General features: G+C 40.4%; 2 protein-coding genes across 3 annotated transcripts in view; both read right to left on the bottom strand.

The window, feature by feature from the left end:
* The window catches only part of Agxt2 (alanine--glyoxylate aminotransferase 2), a 38217-nt gene extending 24388 nt beyond the window's left edge, over window positions 1-13829 (bottom strand). The window contains exons 1-3 of one of the 2 annotated variants that reach the window (XM_027401286.2): window positions 13500-13829; window positions 3496-3584; window positions 1648-1832 (exon numbers count right to left, since the gene is read on the bottom strand). In XM_027401286.2, the coding sequence (XP_027257087.1) occupies window positions 1648-1832; window positions 3496-3584; window positions 13500-13584 (359 nt within the window). In that variant the 5' untranslated portion in view covers window positions 13585-13829. The remainder of the gene's footprint in view (window positions 1-1647; window positions 1833-3495; window positions 3585-13499) is intronic. The other variant, XM_027401287.2, reaches the window with a different exon arrangement.
* Window positions 13830-16715: 2886 nt separating this feature from the next.
* Prlr (prolactin receptor) overlaps window positions 16716-24428 on the bottom strand; it is a 171515-nt gene continuing 163802 nt past the window's right edge. Inside the window, exon 11 of the mRNA XM_027401294.2 lies at window positions 16716-16849. The gene's annotated coding sequence lies outside the window, so the exon portion shown is untranslated. The remainder of the gene's footprint in view (window positions 16850-24428) is intronic.

The following is a 24428-nucleotide window of genomic DNA, read 5'->3' as shown; positions in this document are numbered from 1 at the left end:
CAGAAGTGGAATCCCAAAGTCGGGGTCATTAAAAGCTGTTACAAAGGTCATGGGTGTGAGTAAGAGCTGTCTACAGGGCATTGTCAGTATGGAGGATTCTGCTAGTGTTGCTCTCTGTTTTCATGAACATTTGTACTTCACTTTAAGGGACTTCTGAAATTTGGCTTGGATGCTCAGGACTTGTACCTCCCAAAAACAGAAAGGGAAACAATAGGAAGTAGAGAAGGAGAAGGCTGAGTGTGGTGGTCCAAGTCATGCCTCTTCCCCTATTAGTGCTTGCAGGAGAGAGCCCTTGTCTCTTGCTTTGATAGAAGGCCTCAACCCATTCAAATTATTTTGTCTAAGCTGTTTTCCATAATATTACATATGTAGTATATATGTGTTTATATATATTATATGCACTATATATATCTATGTATATATGTATGCATAAATTAAGTTTATTCATGGAATTCTTAAGGGCAGGAGAGAGCAGACCATCTACAGTTCAGGAAGCACTACAACCGAGAGGACAGAATGAGTGAAGAGTCAGAAAAACTAGGTGCCAGCTATAAAACAGCCTATCCTAGAAATACCTGCAAAACCAAGATGAGAACAATGGCAATGAACATGTTAACATGAAAGGGGGGAAATTTCACTGGGTCCCACCCCTAGAAAAGGAACTACAGGCAGTCATTGACTGCTGGGAGAAGGAGAATTAGCCTCTTGCAGGAATGAACCCCCTTACTGTTTGTTCAGTGCCAAGTGGTCAGCTCTGAAACTGTGTGCACATGAACAACAAAACAAAATAAGCAAGTTGTATTTATATATATTTGTGCACACACGTGTCTACCTAACTAATATAATCAAGAAAAAGAGACTTTCAACTTGAGAGTGGGAAAGGTCTGAGGACAGGGTTGTTGAGGGGTGGGTAGGGTGGGGGATGGAAAGGTAGGGGAAAGTGATGTAGTCCTCTTTCAGTTAAAAAAAAAGCACTTGAAAAAGCATCATCATAACTATAGTAAAGCCATGAATTATATAAATAAAAGTTAAAAAAATGGAATGGCCACATAGAAACTCAGAGGATCAGGGAGGAATGTGCTCTGAAAGTCTGAGTGTGATGGAGAGCTGGTCAAGATTTCAGCCAATCTCAACTTTATTTCACACATTTCTAAGTAAATTTCCAGCTAGGATTGCATCTCTGTGTTATAATTGCATTCCTTATCAACCTCTCAGAGTCCACAAAGATAATCCATCGTGGATTTAGCAGTTACTTCTCAGGGCTCATACATTATGCCACTCACCCATCTTTATGTTTGCCTGACAGCCACCTGCCACTTGTCCCTTTCCTCAGTGTATCACTGTCTTTGTAAAGTTTTATCCATCAAGAAACACACAGAGAGATACCAAGTCACATACTGCATGTGCAATAGCATGAGCAAGGCTTCCATTAGCAAGGAAAAAGTACAGAATCAAGTGTTGTCCTTTGAAGTTTTTCTTCCCTTTACACAGGAAAACATGTAGGTGCATGTCAGCACAGACTGTAACATATATATTTTAAAGTCAAAATTTGTAAATCAAGGGTTCCGAGTGATATGAATGATCGTTTTCCATGGTTTTTCATAGTGCAACCCTCCCTCAACCCTCAAAGATTTTAAGGATACTCACGGGTGGCAGTGACCAACACTAACAGTTACAATCCCAGAGAAGAAGTCCAGGTATCTGTTTCCCTCGGAATCAAAGAGCCACTCCATGTGTCCCTGGTGCAGCAGCAAAGGCTTCTGGAAATATGCTGTCTCCACAGGAGAAAGATGCTGCTTGTGAATCTCCAGGACACGGCTGTAGGGAAGGGACTACAGGTAGACAAATTAAAGTTTGTGTTCTTATGCCTGGGTCCTACAGGATCAAGAGCAGATCAGTATACCAGGACCTAGTCTCCTTAGTGACCTGAACACATGACTCATTGATGTACAGGGTTACAAATGGACACATTACCCACTATGTTCTGAGAAAATTGGAGTCCTTTCTGTTGAGCAGATGACATTTCTCATGGCGTGCCTTTTTATTTATGATTTTTCCCCCCAAGAGTGTACATGAATAATGGAGTTGGAATTCCCATCTCTCAATGGAAAAACCTGGTTTCAAGTTGATTTTATCATGAAAATAATAATAAAAAAAACCCTAAAGTAAAGCACAGCCAGCATTTCCCCCTACAAAACCCCTTGGAAATAAGTGGCTAAATTAATGCCATTTTTGTTGCTACAGGTTTATAAAAATGAATAAAAACTAAATAAATGACTGGCCATGTTGGCACACACCTTTAATTCTAGCACTTGGGAGGCAGAGGCAGGTGGATCTCTGTGCGTGCCAGGACAGCCAGGGCTACATAGAGAGACCCTGCCTCAAACAAAAATAAAACAAACAAAACTGAATAAATAAAGTGATGATGATGTGGCCATTGAATCCAGTGTACAGCCTAGGCCAATGTTTTACCACTGAGTTTCAGACCAAAGTTTTCGTGCTCTCTATGAATATATTTGTGTGTGTGTGTGTGTGTGTGTGTGTGTGTGTGTGTGTGTGTGTGTGTGTGTGTGCAGATACAAGGCATGTGCAGTGCGTGCACAGGTAGTGTATGTGCATGGAGGCCAACAGTCAAACATTGAGTATCTTCTGCAATTGCTCTTTTCCTTAGTTTTTGAGACAGTGTCTCCCATTGAACCTGGAGCTCACTGATTCTGATAGGAGGGTTAGCTAGCAGGCCCCAGGGGTCCCCTGCCTCTGTTTTCCCAGTGTCCTGGAGTGCACTCACAATTAAAATGGGTTTCCCCAACAGTTACCTATCAAGATAATTCCCTACAGGCATACAAGAGGGCCACTTCTCAGGTGATTTTAGATTCTAGCAAGGTGACGATACTAACCATCACACCTATGTTTTTTTTCTTTTTGTAGAAAGATCCCGATTATGGGCTTTAACATTTAGGTCCAAAAAATACAACATAGAATAAAAGGATTGTTATGTGTGTGAGAGAGAGGGAGGAAAGGAGCCAGAAAGAGTGAGAGAAATCATTATGAATCTGACAACAGGACAATAACTATGTTTTGGTGGCTAGGAACTAAGGAAGATCATAGGATGCATTGCATTGCTATTTATAAACTAAGATGACATTTTAACAAGAAAATAAGTGATTTCACACTCTCAACCTGTGGCACCCGAGGGTATCCCTGCCTCGTGTGTGTGCATGCATGCATTCATGCATGAGTGTGTGTGATCTCATAATAGTCCTTTCTTGTGCTTTGTTTCAGTCTCACAGATACTCAACAGTTTGTCTGTAGCTAGTATATAGTGTAAGGAGGCTTCAGACACCCCTTAAGACTTAAAGAATAGGGCATCTAGGATAAATCTGTTGACTTACAAAGCATAGTTATTTGTGGGTCCTTTTTTGGGGAACAACTTTGGAAGTCTTGGGGTCTCCCAAGGACGACCCCCTTTTTCTTTTCCCAAAACCCGGGCCTTACCTGGTATCTCTCAGGTGAGAAGTCACATGATGGCATGCTGGGCTTTGTATGAAGAGTGAGTCTGGATACAGATATCCAGGAAGCACCTACTGAAATGAAGTGAGTTAGGATGGTTAACTGAAGATAACAGAGATCTCTTTGTATCAGTCACTTGTGGTTGCCTGAACCATTAGGCAATTTTGTTTCTTAGTTTAATAAAATCACATTAGTTTTGATTTTAACACTGGGTTATCTCAATAATGGATTTTCTGGAGGAAAAGTGATTGAATGTAGTCCAAAGAGATAAAGAGGATAAGGATGTAGTAAGGTTTTCGCCACATAGCCCCTCTTAATGAGCTTACAGAACTTGGTTCAAGATAATCCTACTTCTCATTGACTAAATATTTATTGTCGTATGGCAATGCAGCCTGCAGCAGATGCCTAGCCACTTAAATTCTTTGCCATTGACTATTCTAGTAGGGAACAAGTAGAAACAGGTGTTAGGTGATGGGCGGTATTAATACCTGCAAGCAGGTCTGTGAGACACCACCCTATCATTAGGAAAGGGCCACAACACTAAGAATGTTGAAAAGGAGGAAAGGTTGAGAAGGAAGAATTATTAAATGCCTAGAGTTGGCAGTGACCTTTAGACTGGGATGGGGTATTGAAATTCTTATGTGTTATATTCACCTTGGTATTCAGGTTCACCATGCTAGTTAGAAGGACAAGAATGAAACTACAAGCTGTTGATTCCCATCGTGGGAGTCTCTTTTTGCTCACTGTTTTTGACAGCACAGACTTTGACCTCTCCTATAAGCGGGGAAAGTACAGCGCATCGAGAGACGATCAAAGTGGACATCCAGAGTCTTTCTAAGTACTTTTGGAGGAGAGTGCTCCTCATTTTGAAGACTTGAGGTCAGTTTAAAGGAAATTTCATATTTGGAAAGAACTGAGGAAGTGATGCTGCTGGTACAGCACGAAGCATTGGATGTGTGGAGGAAATGCTGGTGTCGTGTGGCTCTGAAGTCACAGTCTAGAGAAACTCAATGAACAATTTGTTTCTAAAAGAAGCAGGGATGTAATAGCTGTGCATGTATTTTCTTTCAAAACCCCATTCACTTTTTTTTTTTTTCTGCGCCAAATAATCGCTAATGTCACGAATTTGCTCTTCCTTTAAAAGTAAGTGGCTTTTGGTTATCCATGCATAAGAATGACAGGAAAAAGACAGCTCAAGTTTTCTGAGAATTTCCCCTTCTGAAAGCTTTTTATTGTGTACCTCTGTGCTAGTCACTCTCCTGAAATGGAGAAAAAAAGAGTATTTCTGAGAATTCAAAATCCCTTTATTCAACCAGTCTATGTTCTTATCTGTAAAATTGGAGTTGCCCGATGAGGAGGCTGTAAGTTCATTGACTATATAGCTGTAAGAATTAAGGAGAGAAAGGAAAGAGGGCAGATGGAAAAGACTTGACAAAGAAAAGCTGTGATTTTAAATAGTCAAGGAAGACTCATTGATTCATTGATTCATTCACTCATTCGCTCAATAAAGGGATAAGCATATAAATGGTGAAGCAAGGGTTCTAAGTGAAATCCATAAATACATTAAAGAGAAAAGAAGAAAGACAAAAGGAATATAGAAAGTAAAGAAGGAAGGGAGGTAATCATGCAAACAAAAAGGAATTAGTCCGTAAGTGAATTATATCTACATAATAGTCATAATACTCTTTCTTGATACACTACCCATCTCAATAAACAAATTTCACAAGTCATAATGAAAATCAATGGATAAAAATATTTTAGGTCCCTTGTTTGTCAGAAAAATGAAAATCAATATGTCTCCAGAAATAAGTGCATGCATCCCTTGTGTAAAACAGCTTGTGTTTTGAGTGTGCTGTGAGAGTGGGATATTGATAAAGTTTTTCATTGGTTCTGGTATGTGTGTACATATATATATAAACATAAGGATTGCGTGGGGGAGGGGGTTGTGTTAAAGATAAATTCCAAGTCTTCTGTGAATTGGTGTTTTTATGAATATGCATTTTTATGTATGTGTTTGTTGTTTTTACTTATCTGACATTGTCTTTTTAGAATAAACACAGATGGTAGCTCTGATTTTCACCCACTTCATCTCACACAAACAAATCCAGACATTAAAATGAAATTGAATTTGGAGAACAATGCCACTCATGTAATAAATACAAAGTGGGCAATTGAATTTAACTTCCTAGCTATCTGAATTTTCAGAGTTCCACAGCAGACAAATTGCTTTGTTTTCTTTCCTCAAAATTACAAAGGGAAAAACTAGCCTTGTGGTGGTGAAGTACACCTTTAATCCCAGCACCCAGGAGGCAGAGGCAGGCAGATCTCTTTGAGTTCAAGGCAGCCTGGTCTACAAAGCGAGCTACAGGACAGACAGAGCTGTTCCACAGAGAAATTCTGTCTCGAAAAACAAAACAAAACAAACAAAACAAAACAAACAAACAAACAAAAGGCTGGGGAGGGTGGCTCGGGGACTGAGAGGGCAAGGTACCGAGAGAAATAACAAGGTTATGAGGGAAATAAATGTTTTACAGAGATTTGAAAGTTCTCAGAACTTTTTCTCCTGCAGTTAGTTTTCAACTCAAGAGGAGTATGGATCAACCGTCTTCACCTTGACACTAAAAAAGGGTTACAAGAACTCGGCAGCACAGAACACACTCCACATGGTGACTTATCCAGATAGGATTTATGTCTTTTATTTCTGTAGAGCATCTTTTAGGTAACTTTAAATACACAAATCCCATTTCCTATCTGTTCTGATGTTTAGGATACACAATGAGTTAGGAAAAGGTAGTCTTATCATCCATCCACCTTGGCACTGAGGCAGCAACAGACTGACAAGCTATCTGCCAAGGAAGCCTGCTGACTCTACACTGGGATCTAGAGGCGCAAGGGACAAGGGCTGGTCAAAGGAGAGAATGTTTGGTTTTATTTTCTCTCTCATTTGCTCTCCCTCCACTGGAGCTGCTGGTTATCAGCCAGAAGGTAGACTCCTTGTCCTTCTTTCACTGTTCTACAGTAGGAAGACAAGGTTGTTGTTCGTTCTGTGCTACCCAAACCCCCACAAGTCCACAACATCCACTTCTCTGATCTATTGTGTATGCTGAGTGAAAGGAAAACTAATGCTAGCTGTTCTTCTCTCACCAGCGAGGTCATTAATGGAAGGTTCCTTCTATAATTCATGGCTCCTGCTGGCTCACCTTCTTTGCCCTCTCTTCATGCCCAATTCTATTTGGTACTTTCTGGCGATTATTTCAGACCGCCTTCCTTCCTCCACGGCCTGTCGACCTAGCCTTTGGCTGAAGTAAAACCGAAGCAGTTGCTGTTGACTTTGCACATGCAAAAACTCCAGCTGATTTGGGGCTGGTAGGGGTTCCTTACAGTCCTTTGGGGATCGGTCTTCTTTGAGATCAGCCTAGGGTGCAAGTGAGGGGGCTGATAATAGGATAACTTTATTTGTTTATTTTCTTTGAGAAGTCTTTCGAGGAGTGGGGTGTTGGGGGAGTTTCTCAGTGGGGAGTGGATATTATTTGCCATCCATGTGTTCTCCTGGGTACCCTTCCTTTGTTTGAGAGAAAATGTGTCACAAATAGCACATTGGAACACAATCTCCATCTACCTGAACATGACATAAACTTTGGGACTTTAGCTAATAAAAAAGATGTTTAAGATATTTCTACTCCTGCTGTAGTGACCTGCCTAAGATAAAGGCAGTAGTTAAATTTCCAGCACAGGTGGGAGAGGAGCTCCAAACTCCCTTCAATCAGAGGATTGGCAGTTGATGGTTTCTGGGGGAGAGAACACCAATCTTTGACTTGAGGCCTTTGAGGACATGGCCTCTAGTAAGGTTCTCAAGTCTCAGTGGAGAGCCACAATCCTATGTTCATATGGATAGCACTAACTGGACTCAGCATTGTTAAAAACAACATAAAATAAAAAGAGGCTATGGGAAGGAGATGTGATGAGGGAGTGGGATGGAGGTAATAGTAGAGGAATTTGATTAATATGTGTAGAATAAACGTTTGGAAATTGCAAAGAACAAAATATTTTAAAAAATCTATTTCCGCTCCATATTGAAAATGAATTATTTTCATGACTACATATGCATCTTTAGAACAGAATGACTATATGAATTAAGCTGAGTAAGGCTAAATAATTTATATGTACTAATACCACACAGTAAATACTCAGGCATCGTAGTAGAATTGAGACTTACTTTATGGTTTTACACAGCAAAAACACTGAAAGCATATAATCTCTTTATTTACCCAAATGCCTCACTTTACTTTTCTATCTTCCTTCCTTCATTTTTTTCTGATATTCTACTTACCTGTTCATTCCTGTCTCACCTGTGGGATATACAAGAATGGATTTTGCTTGCTCATTGTGACTATGTCTGTAAGACTGAAACACATTTAGTTGATGCCCAAGTATTTTGAGTATTTTGCACGTGCCACATATTCATGAACAGTGTTCAGTGTGTTTGGATGAGTAAACACAAGCACATATGTGCATGGTAAGCAAGGAGACATAGAGGCTTCCAAGAATGTTTGGAAGGCTTGGGAAAAGAGTAGGGATTAAAAGCTACATTACATGAGTTTGTAAGATCACTTCTCCATCGTTTTCTTTATAGAATTCTATGTAGGGCTTCCAATAAATTGATTAAGACAACCAAACAGGAATTGGCTAGTCAGAATGGCTAGTATCAAAAAGGCAAGTTAAGCAAAACAATAAACAATTATTGTTGAGATTGTAGAGAAAAAGGGCATTCTTATGTGCCATTATTTGGAATGTAAATTAGTATAACTGTTATGGCAAACAGCTTGGGGATGTCTCAAAAACCTAAAGATGGATCTACCATGTCACTCAGCTTTTCCATTTCTTGTTTTATACCCAAAGGAAACAAAACTATCATATTTCATGCTTATGTTTATTGTGGTACTATTCATTATAGATGAGACATGGGATCAAAGAAGGGCCTATATAGATGAAGAAATAGAATGACTGAGCAAAGACAATGTGGTGAATATGCATAATAACATATTCAGTCGTGAGAAGAATCAAATCCTGTCATTTGCAGAAAAAAGATTGGTACTGGATGACATTATGCTAAGCAATACAAGTTAGTCAAAGCAAAGAAAGACTTCAAATTCTGCAGGGGACCAAAATATTTCCGTTATGGAATGTTTTGAGGTCCAGCCTCCGGTTTCACTAAACAGGAGCACCCGAAAGCTCTGCTCTGGCCCACTATTGTATTGCCAATGCTAGCAGGTCTACTATTGTTTACCATAGCCTCAGTATAGAATGCCTCTAGTTTGCATCTCTATGGGCCTAAGCATCTGAATAGGCTTGCACCTGGGCGGAGAGGTGCTAGGTGTGTAAGTAACTAGGAGGACAGAGGGTTAGGAGCAATGGAGCAGAGAGAAAAGAAGGACAGAAGTGGTCTCCTTGTAGCAATAGAAGCACTGTTAAGAAACAGCCGAAAAGATGGTAAATAAAGAAAAGACACTAGTTTTGCAACATGGAACTGAGAGGTCTCTAAAGATGGCAAGATGCCTGTGTTTGGTCTTTATCGCCGCTGGGTTGCTAGGAGGTTCCAAGCCCACGCTCCCCCACTTAGGCAGAACCTCATGGCTGTTGTGGCTTGGAGCTGAGACATGCCTGGTCATGACAAAATTCCTTACATATGAAAGTTAAAATAGTTTATATTAAAGAAGAGAGGTTACTAGTCTGGAAGGATATAAGGAATGATAACTAAGTGAGTCACATAACATTCTAGGACTGATTCTAGTGTTCTGTGGCATAGTATTGTTACTAGAGTTTATAGTAACCGTTGTATTGAAGGGACCTGCTCCCCTTTTGGCAGCCATAATGGCCGAACACGTGCTTCTATGACCTTGTCCTAGATACTAGAAAGTCAGATGCCTGCCTTGTGACAAGGAAACAATCAGAAGTTAGCTGGTGGCACTATGCTTTATGACTCTGGGTGTGCTTTATGGACAAGTGCACAGCAATGACGTGGAGAGCATAGCAACCACCCTGGGAGGGCCTATGGACCATAACAACCAGTTGACCAATCAACACAGGGCAAGCCCTCCAAGCCTGGAGGTACATCAATTGTGAGCCTGTGCGTACCCCTAGACACTCCCCTTACCCTGTCCTATAAGATCTCTTGGGAGGCCCTAGGAGCCGTCTTTTGCTAGCCATCCACCATGGCGGGTGGGTGAAAGACCCGAGCTAACATGGGGTTAGCTCGTTAAATTACAATAAAGCCTCATGCAGTTTGCAGCAAGCTCTCGAATCCGCCTGGTGATTGGGGTGACTGCAGTCGTGGCCTGGGACCCCGGATACTTGAGTTTTCCGGGGGTCTAACAGTATGTGTTACAAAGAACTTAAAGAGAAGAAGTGTCTTAGCTATTATTCTATTGCTATGAACAGACAACCATTTAAAAACATTTAATTGGGGGCTTGCTTTCAGTTTCAGAGGGCTAGTCTACAATAAGTCATGTCAGGAAGCAGACAGGCATGGTACTGGGGCAGTATCTGAGAGCTTATATCCCAATCCACAGGAGCAGGCAGAGAGAGTGACACTGGGCTGGCATGGGCTCTTGAAACCTCAAAGCCCACTCCCAGTGACACACCTCCTCCAACAAAGTCATACCTCCTAGTCCTTCCCAAACAGTACTGCTCCTTGATGACTAAGTATTCAAATATATGAGTCGATGGGGGCCATTCTCATCCAAACCACCCCAGGAGGGTATGGGCTCCAAACACAAAAACTCATAAGGAGATGGTAATGCTAATCATCATGACACATTACTTCCATGTATCACGTTACCATGAAAGACCCCCCGCAGAGGTACTTTTGTAGAAGGAGACCCACACCCAGGAATCAGCGAAACCACGAACTTTGGATGCAAGAACAAGAGGATTTATTAATAACACGGATATCCGGGGCTTAGCTTCTGTTTTGCCAAGCCCCGAGCCCCGGAAGGAGGGTCCTTTTTATAAGGGAAAACAGGCATAGTACAGAAGCGAAAAGCATCAAATCAGCATTTTCTCAAGGTTTAATAGCCAGGCGAAATGGCCTTATCTCCTGCCGGTCCAGATGGCTGGCCTTGGGACGGAGCGATCCGGAGGGGGTTGGCCTTGCGTGGGGCGGGGAGTGAGGGCCAGCAGCTGCAGAGATCAAAAGGTCGGGGAGAGTGCTAAGGAGGGGAGAGTGCTAAGGAGGGAAGGATGTATTCCCGTGCCCCGCCAGCTGCCGACCAGAGTAGAAAGGCTACGGCCCGGGGGAGGGGGGGGGGTCTTTCAACCACACTATACTCTATAAGCATGAACAATTACTGTGTCAAATACAAATGAAAAGTTTCAAAGCTAAAAAGGGAAACAAATAAAACAAAAACTTTCCAGGCACCATGACTCACCTGCTACCACCATTAAGCCAGTACAACCATCCTAGAGTTTTGGTAGGAGAAAAAGAGACTTGAAGGCATTTTCTCTCACTTTGTCAGTAGCTACCAATTTCAGTTTAGTTTGCCCCTTACTGAGTTCATGTATAATTTATCTCTGACTGAGAAACAGAATTAACAGATTGGAAAGGGAAATGAAACAGAGTGTGGTATAATTTCTGAATCTGGAGCCAGACATGCCTGGCTTTAAATGAAGTTGGCATTTACATGTTTCTACCTTTGATCATATTTCTTTTTCATTTTATTTTAATTTTTTAGGTTTGCTTATTTTATATGTGTGTTTTTCCTGCATGTATGTATGTACCCTGTGTGCATGCATGGTACTCACAGAAATCAGGAGAAATAATTAGATCTCTTGGAACCAGAGCTCCAGATGGTTGTGAGAAGCCATATGGATTCTGGGAACTGAACCCTGGTCCTTTGCAAAAAAGAGCAGCAAGTGCTCTTAACTACTGAGCCATCTCTCCTGCCCCTGACTACATTTATAAATTATTTGTTGTCATTTGTCTCCTCACACGTGGGACAATATTATAGGACTCCATTGCAAATTTAACTGAAGACATTTTTAACTGAAGAAGTTAAAAATTTAACTGAAGTTAACAAATTTAACTGAAGAAGAAAAAAATACTGTTTGAAACATTAGGCCTAAATTGGGCTGGGGAAATAGCATAGTTACTAAATTGCTTACCATGCAAGCATAAGGATTAAAGTTTGAGCTTCAGAACCTATATAACAATGGGTTATGACACACATGTTTCATTGCTGGGGAAGCATAGACAGATGTATCCACAAGGCTTGTTGTCTAGCCAGTCTCAACCTACTCAGTTCTCAATCAATAAGAAGCATTGTCTCAAAAAACAAAACAAAATGGCCAATGACAGCAACAACGACAACCAAAACAGAAAAAAACAAAAAAAACAAGCAACAACAAAAAACCACAAGTTGGATGTCATCTGAAAAACAACATGCAAGATTGTCTTCTGGCCTCCACATATATGTACACAGATGTGCAACACACGTATTGTCAGACCCCCGAAAACTCAAGTATCCGGGGTCTCAGGCCACGTTCTTGGTCACCCCAATCACCAGGCGGATTCGAGAGCTTGCTGCAAACTGCATGAGGCTTTATTGTAATTTAACGAGCTAACCCCATGTTAGCTCGGGTCTTTCACCCACCCGCCATGGTGGATGGCTAGCAAAAGACGGCTCCTAGGGCCTCCCAAGAGATCTTATAGGACAGGGTAAGGGGAGTGTCTAGGGGTACGCACAGGCTCACAATTGATGTAACTCCAGGCTTGGAGGGCTTGCTTGCCCTGTGTTGATTGGTCAACTGGTTGCTATGGTCCATAGGCCCTCCCAGGGTGGTTGCTATGCTCTCCACGTCATTGCTGTGCACTTGTCCATAAAGCACACCCAGGGTGGTAAAGCATAGTGCCACTAGCTAACTTCTGATTGTTTCCTTGTCACGAGGCAGGCATCTGACTTTCTAGTGTCTGGGACAAGGTCATACATAGAAGCATGTGTTCGGCCGTTATGGCTACCAAAAAGGAAGCTGGTCCCTTCACTATAAACAAATATGAACCTACACACACACACACACACACACACACACACACACACACACACACACGGGACATGCATGCATTGTTTTACAAAGGTGAGGAGAGAGAGGGGGACAGGAGAGGAAAGGAGAAAAAATGGAAAGTGATGGAAAAGACAAAATTGATCATAATGCAGGATAGAAAAGGGTTCACTATACCATATATAGTTCGTGGTCATAAGTTTCTACTATGACACGTAAATATGTAAACAGATGGCTGTTTAAACATATGTGTTTGGAAAGGAAATCAATGAGCATATTGTGAGGCTGGAGGAAACAACCATCTGAAGATCTTTGGTGTATGGAAATAAATAATGAAGATTCCTATATCTGGCCACCTCAGATCTCCTCAAGTTTCTTGTTCCTGCTGTAGAGAGAGGAGAGTATGAGCAGAAGGGGATGGTCTAGTTAGTTTAATCCTGGCTTGGATGATCACGGGGAAATAACTCAAGTGTGCATGCCTCTCTCTCTTTCTCCTCCTCCCCCCTCTGTCTCTCTCTGTCTCTGTCTCTCTCTCTGTGCATGTGTGTTTGTGAATCTTATCTCTTATATGTGCAGTGGATGTGTATGAGAACACCTGTGTCTTTTAAAATAATCCCAGAAACCTATCTATTGAATTTAATACCTTATTTGGACTTACTTTCCTTTGATTTGTTCTTCATATCAAAGTAGTGATAGCTGGTTTTAAAATCTGGGTTCTGTATTAGCAGATTTTAATATCCGTTGATTTCATTTGAAGAGAAATGGTTGTACATGTATGAAATGTGCAGTCATTATGACAGACTGACTGAAATGGAAGCACTGGGTCAGAGAGGCTCACAACCATTGCCTGTCACAAGTTTATCTCTAAAATCCCAAGTCCTCACCGAGTTCAGGCTTTCCCCCTCTGCTGACCCACGTCCCTGGTTTCCACTCACAGTTCAAGGGTGGATACTGATGGAGGATTCCAAGAGAGGTCTTCAGGTAGAAGGCTTTCTGAAGATTTCTCCAGGCTAGAGCCATCTCTTTGCAGGCAGGAAAGCAAACTCGAAAATCCCGTGGAAGCAAGTCAGTGGGTGGATAGGCTCCAATTGCTCCCTGACCGGATGGACTTTGATATTAGAAGAGGCAGGGAGGCTTTAGAAAGGGGACTGTGGACTGGCGACTATAAGTAGACTTAGGCAAACCCCCAGAGCCTGACAATGTTAGGAACAGTACCTTAAATAGTGAGAAAAATGAAGGAGAGAAGCAGAGAGAGGGAAAGGAGATGACAGAGAAAGGAAGGGTGGCAAAGGAAATCGGAAGTGAAGGGAAAAGAGGATGGGGGAGGGATTAAAAAAAGACAAAAAAGTTTTCCTGGGCTCCTTTTGTAAGCCTGTATTCCACCCCAGGTTTATCAGAGTTAATCGCTCTGTAGAAGGGCAGTAACAGAGCTAGTTTGGACACAAACTGTTTATATTCAAAATTGGGTTGGATATTAAATGTTCCTTGGATATCCATGCATTTGACCACTTGACCCCTGGCTAGTGACACTGCTATGGGAAGTTTAAGGTACCTCTGAGACATGGAAGGTAGTTACCAGACTTAGGACACTGGAGCAGAGCTTGTATTTGGTAGACTAATCCCCACAGACAACTCTTTAATATATTTATAGATGTTTGGGATGAATGCATTTTCATGTGACATGGTTTTAATAGTAATAGCATCATTGCTATTATTTGTTGTGCTGAGGGTCAAACCCAGGGCCTTTGAGCATGCTATACAAAAGCCATGCTACTTAGCTACTACACCTTCACCCCAGATGCATTTTTGATTTATGTACATGTATGAAATGTGCAATATTTGTCTTTCTTTTATTCCCATTCAGAACCATATTTTCATGATTCAACCAGCTAGTTATGAGATCATCTCTCTCAGGTTTCTGCCATTTAAAAGTAGGTGTCAATGCGGTTTTTTTTTTTGTTTTTGTTTTTTTGTTTTTTTTTTTGTTTTTTTGTTTTTTTTGCAGTACCTACAGGAGAGACAGTGACAAATACAATTAGATTAGAGAGGGCAAGGAGGTGGGGTGGATGGCTTCAGTCTTGCAGAAAGTGCTGTGACAAGTTTCCCCTGTTCTTGTACTCTCATTGAGCATTCAATGAGAAATATGAGTACAGAGAAAGTACACTGTGGTCGGCAAGCAAATCTTTATTAAAAGAGAAGATGTCCTTACTGAGGTAGGAGAGGATCAAACTGAAAGACAGAGGGGACTGGCCTGAGTGCTGCTTTATCTGCCTTAACCTTTCTACTTGATGCCAGTTCTCCTCTAATTTGTAGGTGTAGAATGTTTTCTCTTCCCCAAATGTTTTCTCAGAATTGGTTTGAACTAGACATTATTGATTCCTTCTTGAGTGTTCTGTAAGTTCTTGTCTGCTGTATCACCCTACAAACCCAAGGAAAAAGATATCCTATTTTGGAGGGTATCTTCATTTTTGTTTTTAAAACGCTGATAACTTTTATTTACACGTACGGTGTGTGAGTGCCAAGTGTGTGCAGGTGCCAATGGAGGTCAGAAGAGGGCGCTGGATCCCTTGAAGCTGGAATTAGAGGCAATTGTAAGTTGTCCTATGTGGGTGCTGGGAACTGAACTCTGGTCCTCTGGAAGAACAGCAAACATTCTTAATCCCTGAGCCATCTTTCCAGCCTTGGAGGGTATCTTATCATGGGAGATGTGTCAGAGTCTCTTACTAAGATGCAGAGGCAGGCCAACTGCCATTTGTGAGAACTGTTTTATGTATCTCTTCTTGACCTCCCCCTTCAGCCTCCACACTTTTCCCTTGCTCTCTTTCTCATGTCTAACTTGCTTCTAACAACAAAAGGCAATTGATTTTGACATATCTTTCAATAACATCCAAGAAATGACTTTTTACCCCAAATGCCTGCAGGAAGCAATAGTGTAAGGTAAGGACACAATTACTATGAGTTCAATATAAACTGTGATCTCTTTCTGGGACCCCAGCCCCCAGACCATATGTTCTGAGAGCTGTAGAGGGAAGTTGTGTGATGTAACTGATCAAATGCTGCAGGATAATACATTAGTGAGGCCAGTGGATACTTAACCTTTCTCTTGGGCTCAGAATCCATCACACTGTTGGACCGTGCTCATTGGGTGTTGATTTCCCCAAAGCCTGGCTAATGCTCTTCTTGTCTTCTCATTATCAGTTTTATCTTTGGGAACACCATGAACTACAGTATCCATGACTGCAATTTTACTTTGGTGGGGTATACAATTTGAGGTTTTGGTGAGGCACCCAACATGAGGAGCTTTCTAGAGTGGGAAGCAAAACTATACATTTTGAATAACTCTGGGAGAAGAAGTAAGTGATTATGACTTCTTTTATTTAAAAGGGTGATTATTCTGATGATCATAGAATGTGTTTTCTTCAGCAGACAGACAAGCAAAGACATATTCAAGCCCAGAAAAGCATGAAGGGAGTGGGAGGGAAATACTCTCCTACTAGTAACCCCAGTGATTGTTTGCATCTCTGGGGTATAGAGTGTGATGGCGGAAGAGCAGTTACCAGTTACTCTTTGAGATGGTTGATAGCAGGAAGGCACTGATGTTTCAGTAGCGACCAAAGAGAATGTTAAAAGAGAAAAATTTCTAGAGCAGAATAGATGGAGAGAAAGGCCACTTCTGTAGGTGGGACACTTCAGGGGCTGTAGATTTGTGCCAGAGAGCAGGGGCTGAGGATAGAGACAGCCAAAGCTTTGGAAAACACCAAGTATAGTTATAGTTGTGAACAGGTAGAGCCTTGTAAATAGAAAATAACCGGTGTGTGTGTGTGTGTGTGTGTGTGTGTGTGTGTGTGTGTGTGTGTGTGTGTTTGTGTATGTATGAGAGAGAGAGAGAGAGAGAGAGAGAGAGAGAGAGAGAGAGAGAGAGAGAGAGGACACAGAGAGACAGAGATATCACCATGTGAAACTGGGAAAAGGAGGCAGGAGGTAGAGACTAAGATAAAGGAAAGCAAATTAACAGAAAACACAATTAACACTGATCTCATTACTGAGCAAATTTGCAGTCCAACCAGGCACGTGACCTGGTCCTGGAGACTGTACAGATTATTGGCACTGGGAGAATTCTGTCTTGTTTTCAGCATTTGGCCATGATGCTGGTGGAACCCACTTTGAGAGGCTCCCATTTGAGTCTGCAGCTTCAGGAGTCAAGTGTCCCTGCATCGTCCAGTTTATGGAATCGTCCAGGAAGGGTCAGGCGCTGATCCACCTTGTGTTTGCTTGGAGAACCAGTCTAATTATAGGAGAGAGACTGAGTCAGAACCACAGGGGGCTCCTTTCAGTGGGAAATCAGTAGGAGTCACAGGGCAGACTGTTTCACATTGGGTGCCATCAATCACTTATGTTGACAACCAGAGTTCCACAAAGGGGACTGAGCGACAGCAAGTGATTACCTATGGGAGCTGAGTTAACCAAAAGTCAGAGACGGAAGGATGGAACATGGCAATGCTCTTAGGCATTGGTTGCTGTATGTGGCTTCCCTGACTGAGGAGCAGATAGATGTGATGGAAACTAGGAATCATTAGCCAAATGTTTGTAGTTCACCCCATCTTCTTCTGAGAAACTGGAGATCTGAGAGTAACTGTGGCTGCCTCTGCTCACAAACCATACCTACATCTACAAATTCCAATGCAGAAATACAAGAAATAGGAAAAACAAGGCAACCTGACTCCTTGAAAGAGTGAAAAATTCCACAATAACTGATTTTAATGATAGCAAAGTGTGAAAAATTATAGCCCAAATGGAAAAGAATCATGATAAGAACCATCAACAAATTCAAAGAAGATCTAAATTAACTCCCAAATGAATTAACAGAATATGAGCAAACTGCAGAGTAAAGAGGGCAATCATGCACATGCAAGAATTCACCAAAGAGTTACAAAGCAAAAGCAGACAAACTGAAGTTTCAAAATTGAAAAGATTAATAAATCAAACAAAAACTCAGTTGAATCTTTACCAGTAAAAGTGGATCAACTGGAGGGTAGAGTATCAGATCTTGGAATTAGACAAATATAAATATTCAGATGGTAATAAAGAAAATAAAAAGAGATACTGCAAGACTTCTGAGCCACCATTAAAAGACCAAGTTTATGATTCAGAGAAGGAGAGTAGGTACAAACTAAAGAAACAGAAAACATTTTAAGTAAAATAAAAGAGTTCCCCTAATCTTTGGAAAGAGATGAACATCTAGGTACAAGAGGCTACAAGATCCCTAGACACACGGGTTTATATGCAACATGGTGCTGCCTTGAAGCTTTCCGTAGTCTTTACTCTTCCTCTGTGTTTAGTGTTTTAATTATAATACAACATGGCTCTTCTCCATCCTTATTCGTGGTTCTTAAAGTCTTCATGATCATAAGAAGATGGGAAAGATTGAATCCCATTAGAAGAGTGGATAAGCCAGCAAAGACAGGAAAGAGTCAAATATCACAAAATCATCAGCAAATGGAAGGTATTAGTACATATCTTCTACTTATAACTCTGATGCTAATGGTATCAAGTGTCCAATTAAAAGACCCAAACTAATGTATTTAGTACCCATCCCCAAACACAACACAACAATATGACTCAGTTGCTGCTTCCTAGATGTGCACCTAACTGGCTAAGGAAAACACAACCTAAAAGTAAAAATATAGAAAAGATATCCCCAGTCAATAGAACCCTGAATGAAAGCAGAAGAAAAGACCCCTATGGAAGGCCTCACCCTCCCTGGGGAGCAGAAAGGGTATGGGATAGGTAGGGCATTAGTTGGGGGGACAGCGGAGGAGGGGAGGGAGAGGGACCTGGGATTGACATGTAAAATAATTATATTTCTAATAAAAAAGGAAAAAAAACATTCACTCATATCTAACAAAATTGATGTTAAAACAAAATTAGTGAGATGTGATAAAGAAGGTCACATAACTTATATGGATAATGGAACAAATCTAACAAGAGTATATAATGATTATAGACAGGTACACACCAGTGTTCAGCACATCAAGTTTTATAAAACAATGCTATCAGTTTATAAAAATATGAAGATATCGTGATTATCAGACAATTTAAAATAAGCATAATTGACACATTAATAATACTGCATGATTTTAATGCCTTATTCTCATCAACAGATGTGTCATCCAGAAAAAAAAAATGAACAGAGAAACATCAGAGTAAAATGAAACTGTAACCCAAGTAGACTTGACAGCTAGTTAGAGAATATGACACCTAAGGATTCAAAATATATACTCTTTTCTGCATTCTACAGAAATATATTCAAAATAAATATTTTAGGGCATAGAGCACATTTCCTTAAATACAGGATAACACATCTGTGTTCATACTCATGAAATTTAGCAAACTATCCACAACACAGCTTTTCACACAAAAGGAAGATCTGAGTCATTAACAGTACTCCATTATGTATTTTATTTAATTCTGGAAGTCTTTGCCACTGTCTTAGTCCATGTAGGCTAAGTAATTTATGAAGTAGAAATACATTTCTCATTCCTGAAGACTACAGAGTCCAAGAGATGGTGTCAGCAGGCTTTTGTACATGTTAATGTCTTGGTTCTCACATGGTTATTTTCATGTATCCTTACTCAGAAGCAGGGCAAACAGGCTCCTTAGGTGTTTCTCCTAAAAGTACTAAAATCAGGAGAATGCCATTCTTGTGTTGTAATCATCTCATTAATCATCTAGAGACTATCACTTTGAGGATGAAGATTTCAATATACAAATTTCAGGGGAGACAAGAAAACTCAGACCATGGTGGCCACTAATATTTCAGACACTCTGTTCTGTTCTCACCTACTGATATTTTAATTCCAGCATGTCACACCTTTTGAAATTATTTCATGGTTCTTTGAAGATTTTATGCTCTCACTCCACTTTTTTTTTTTTCTAATTGCATTTAGTTTAGGAAATTTCTATTGACATGTGCTTGCATGCACTAATTTCTTCCTCAGTTGAATGCTGTCTTCCAGAGTCTATTAAAGGCCCTGCACATTTCTGTCATTTTTTTTTTGACTTTTATCTTTGATTCTCTTTGTTTCTTACTCTCATGATAATACCCATATGACATTATATGTGTTCTTTCTTCATTAAAGTCTTTAACATATTAAGCATAGTTATTTAAAATTGTCTGATAATGATAATAGTTACATATCCGAGTCTGGTTCTTATCCTTGCTTGATCTCCTCAGATATTACTTTTTATCTTAACATTTTAGCATCTTTTATGTTTTTTTAAATGAAACCTGCTGTGTGTGATAAAACAATGTATGATGATTTCTGAGGCAAAGAGACCTTTAGTATGATATTTAATGTTAGCCTAGTTAGAAATGGGCTCTATTTAATATTTTCCATAGCTTAAGAACTAGAGAATTGAAATTTCCCAGGTGTATTTTGTTTTGATTTGTTTTTGACAGTGTCGCTACTAAGTGAGCTGACCTAAAATTCATGATCCCTTTGCCTCAGCCCCCCATAATGGATATTTGTCAGAATACTTTTTAAAAACTAGAATTGGGGGTAGAAGGTCTTTTTAATATTATCATTTATTATCGTGTGTGTGTGTGTGTGTGTGTGTGTGTGTGTGTGTGTGTGTGTGTATGTGTATGTGTATGTGTATGTGTGTGGGCATATGCATATCATTCATATGAAGGCCAGGGGACAACTTTCATGAGTCAGTTCTCTTCCTTTCTGGGGAACAAACTCAGGTCATCAGGCTTTGTGGCAATCAAGCCATCTCTACAGCCTGGTAGCTTCTTTAACCATAAAGCTATAGATGCACACTGTCGTCCTAGAACCTTGTGATTGACTTCCGTCTTTCAGTGCGTGCATGACTCTGGAGTGGGACTTCACAGTTACTTTTCTGACAAAGTAACTTACGAAATAAAACAAAGTCATACAAACAAAACACCTCTGTCTGTCTCTTTGCCAGCTTCAGACTAGCTTTTGAAGCCCCCCCCCCCCTTTTCGTTACCTGTTCTTTTTTATTGTTTTTTAATCGAAGTTGTGACAGAAGAGTAGGGGGCGCTGGTTAATGCCCCACCCAATACTGGGCTTTGTAATGTCATTGTCCCGGAGAACAGATTTCTGCTAAATCGAGGGTGCTAAGTGTATTTCTGCTTTTTTGGAGCCACAGGAACAAGGTGATCTAAACATTGGCAATGTAGGATGATCAGACAAACATGACAAAGAAAAGTTGAGGAATCATCTTAATGGACTCCAGAGACTTTCTCTTTTTGTGTTAGCCGATTTGTAACCCCCAGTAATTTGTCAACATTACTATTTAAATGTTCCTGCAAGTTATGGAGCCAGTGGCTTCTGCTCCAGGTAAGAGCTTGTTAGCACCTGTTAGGATTCACCAATCTCTAAATTTCAGGATGACAATTCACTTTGCAACTTCTCTGCTGGATTTGAGGAGAATAATGTATTTCAGTTTGTTCAACTTCTTACTGCAGGAATAAGAGTGACACCTTTCAAGCTTGACTACATGTCTTTTTTTCCCCCCTTGCTTTTCAGATTTTTTTTTATTTGAATTAGAAACAAGACTGATTTACATGACAATCACAGTTCCCTTCTCCCTCCCCTCCTCCCCTACCATCCCCCCCCAACTAAAATCCTACCTATCACATATCCTTTCTTCTATTCTACCCCTGACTCAACCTTTCTGCTCCCTCATGACCTCTGCATCCTTACTTTTCTTCTCTTCTCATTCTCATAGCTCCCTCCCCCCTCTTCCCATGCACTCAATTTGCTCAGGGGATCGTGACCCTTTTTCCTCTTCTCCAGGGGACAATGTTTGTCTCTTTTAGGGTCCTCCTTGTTTACTAGCTTCTCTGGCAGTGTGGATTGTAGGCTGGTAATCCTTTATGTCTAAAATCCACATATGAGTGAGTACATATCATGTTTGTCTTTTTGTGATTGGGTTACCTTACTCAAAATGGTTTCTTCTAGTTCCATCCATTATCCTGCAAATTTCAAGATTCCATTGTTTTTTTTTTTTTTTTCTGCTGAGTAAATTCCATTGTGTAAATGGACCACATTCTTTGGTAGAGGGGCATCGGGCTGCTTCCAGTTTCTGGCTATTACGAATGTTGCTGCTATGAACATCATTGAACAGATATCCTTGTTGTATGAATGTGCTTCTTTTGGGTATATGCCTAAGAGTGGAATTGCTGTATCTTGTGGTAGACTCATTCCCATTTTCTTGAGGAGTCGCCATACTGATTTCCAAAGTGGCTGTACAAATTGGCACTCCCACCAGCAGTGGAGAAGTGTTCCCCTTTCTCCACATCCTCTCCAGCATAAACTATCATTGGTGTTTTTGATTTTGGCCATTCTGACAGGAGTAAGATGGTATCTCAGAGTTGTTTTGATTTGCATTTCCCTGATGGCTAAGGATGTTGAACACTTTCTTATGTGTCTTTCAGCCATTTTAGATTCCTCTATTGAGAATTGTCTATTTAGTTCTGTACCCCGCTTTTTAATTGGATTGTTTGGTGTTTTGGAAACTCGCTTCTTGAGTTCTTTGTATATTTTGGAGATCAACCAAATGTGTAGTTGGTGAATATCTTTTCCCAGTCTGTGGGCTGCTGTTTTGTCTTGCTGACTATGCCCTTTGCCTTACAGAAGCTTCTCAGTTTCAGGAGGTCCCATTTATCAATTGTTCTGTGTCTATGCTACTGGTGAAAATGTTCAGTAAGCAGTCTCCTGTACCAATTAATTCAAGGGTATTTCCCACTTTGTCTTCTAATAGGGTTAGTGTGGCTGGGTTTATATTGAGGTCTTTGATCCATTTTGACTTAAGTTTTGTGCATGGCAATAGGCTTGGGTCTATATGTAGTCTTCTATATGTCTGCATCCAGTTATGCCAGCACCATTTGTTGAAGTTGTTCTCTTTGTTCCAACGTATAAATTTGGATTGTTTGTCAAAAATCAGGTATTCGTAGGTGTATGGGTTAATATCAGGGTTTTCAACTCTATTCCATTGGTCTACCTGTCTATTTTTGTGCCAATACCAAGCTGTTTTCAGGACTATAGCTCTGTCATAGAGCTTGAAGTCAGGGATGCTGATGCCTCCAGAAGTTCCTCTATTGTACAGGGTTGTTTTGACTATCCTGGGTCTTTTGTTTCTCCATATAAAGTTGAGAACTGTTCTTTCAAGGTCAGTGAAGAATTGTGTTGGGATTTTGATGGGGATTGCATTGAATCTGTAGATTGCTTTTGGCAAGATTGCCATTTTTACTAGGTTGATCCTACCTATGCAAGAGCATGGGAGATCTTTCCATTTTCTGGTATCTTCTTTAATTTCTTTCTTTAGAGACTCAAAATTCAGGTTTTAACTTTTTTGGTTAGTGTTACCCCAAGGTATTTTATTTGTTTGTGGCAATTGTAAAGGGTGATGTTTCTCTGATTTCTTTCTCTACCAATGTTTCATCGGTATATTAGTAGGGCTACAGATTTTTTTGAGTAAATCTTGTATCCTGCCACTTTGCTGAAGTTGTTTATCAGCTGTAGGAGTTCCCTGGTAGAGTTTTTTACTTATGTAGACTATCATATCATCTGCAAATAATGAAAGTTTGACTTCTTGCTTTCTGATTTGTATTCCCTTGATCTCCTTTTGTTGTCTTATTGCTCTAGCTAGAACTTCAAGGACAATATTAACGAGTTATGGAGAGAGTGGGCAGCCTTGTCTTGTCCCTGATTTTAGAGGAATTGGTGTTGGATTTTGTCAAAGGCATTTTTGGCATCTAATGAGGTGTTTTTTTTCCTCAGTCTGTTTATATGGTGGATTACGTTGATGGGTTTTTGTATGTTGTACCATCCTTGCATCCCTGGGATGACACCTACTTGATCATGGTGGATGATTTCTCTGATGGTGCTCTTGGATTCGATTTGCCAGTATTTTATTGAGAATTTTTGCATCAATGTTCATGAGGGATATTGGTCTGCAGTTCTCTTTCTTAGTTGTGTCTTTGTGTGGCTTGGGTATCAAGGTTATTGAAGCCTCACAAAAAGAGTTTGGCAATGACCCTTCTGCTTCTATTGTGTGGAATACTTTGAGGAGAATTGGTATTAGTGTACCTTGAATTTCTGGTAGAATTCTGCACTGAAGCCATCTGGTCCTGGGCTTTTTTTGGTTGGAAGACTTCTGATGACTGCTTCTATTTCATAAGACATGTCTTGTTTAATATGTCCTTCCCCACTACCTTTGCATACAGAATTTTGTGTACTTAATTTTCCCTTTGAACAAATCCTTTGAAGAAGTGTTCCTAGGTCAACATGTATATACATTTTAAGTGTATGCCAATAAGATAGCATTACTTTATGGTTTAATGTTTCATAATGGCATTTTCAAGATGTTTGTCATTTGACTTCTGTAAAGTTAAATGGTATCCACTGAATCTGAAAATTGGGAGGATGAAGAGAGACATTCCATCTAGAAAAATTTCCCCCTCCCCCTAAGAGTTCATTGGAATATCCACCCAAATTTTGCCCAAGATTCATTCCAGAATACCAGTTAGATAGATGCTGCCTCTGATTTATAAGAAATCCAGGAGACAAATATTTCTAATTGCCCCCTTCTCCCTTTTCTTTGGTCAGATGAGGCATTCTCTTCCCAGTTATACACCAGGATCAAAAGAGAACTTCTCTATCAAGACAGCTAGCAAATGGCAGGGTGGTGGGTATTTGATCCTTGTTTGACCTCCACCTGTAGCCATTTCCAGGATAATGTATTCCCCAAATGCAGAATGTATTTTATCAGATAGGGAAATTTGAGAATTTCTCCTTGAAGATAAAAGTTGGGCAAACTTCCTTGGTGGGTGT

The sequence above is a fragment of the Cricetulus griseus genome, chromosome 2 (assembly GCF_003668045.3).
Source record: "Cricetulus griseus strain 17A/GY chromosome 2, alternate assembly CriGri-PICRH-1.0, whole genome shotgun sequence".
In the NCBI taxonomy this organism is placed as follows: Eukaryota; Metazoa; Chordata; class Mammalia; order Rodentia; family Cricetidae; genus Cricetulus; species Cricetulus griseus.
This window is presented reverse-complemented; position numbering and strand designations above follow the sequence as displayed.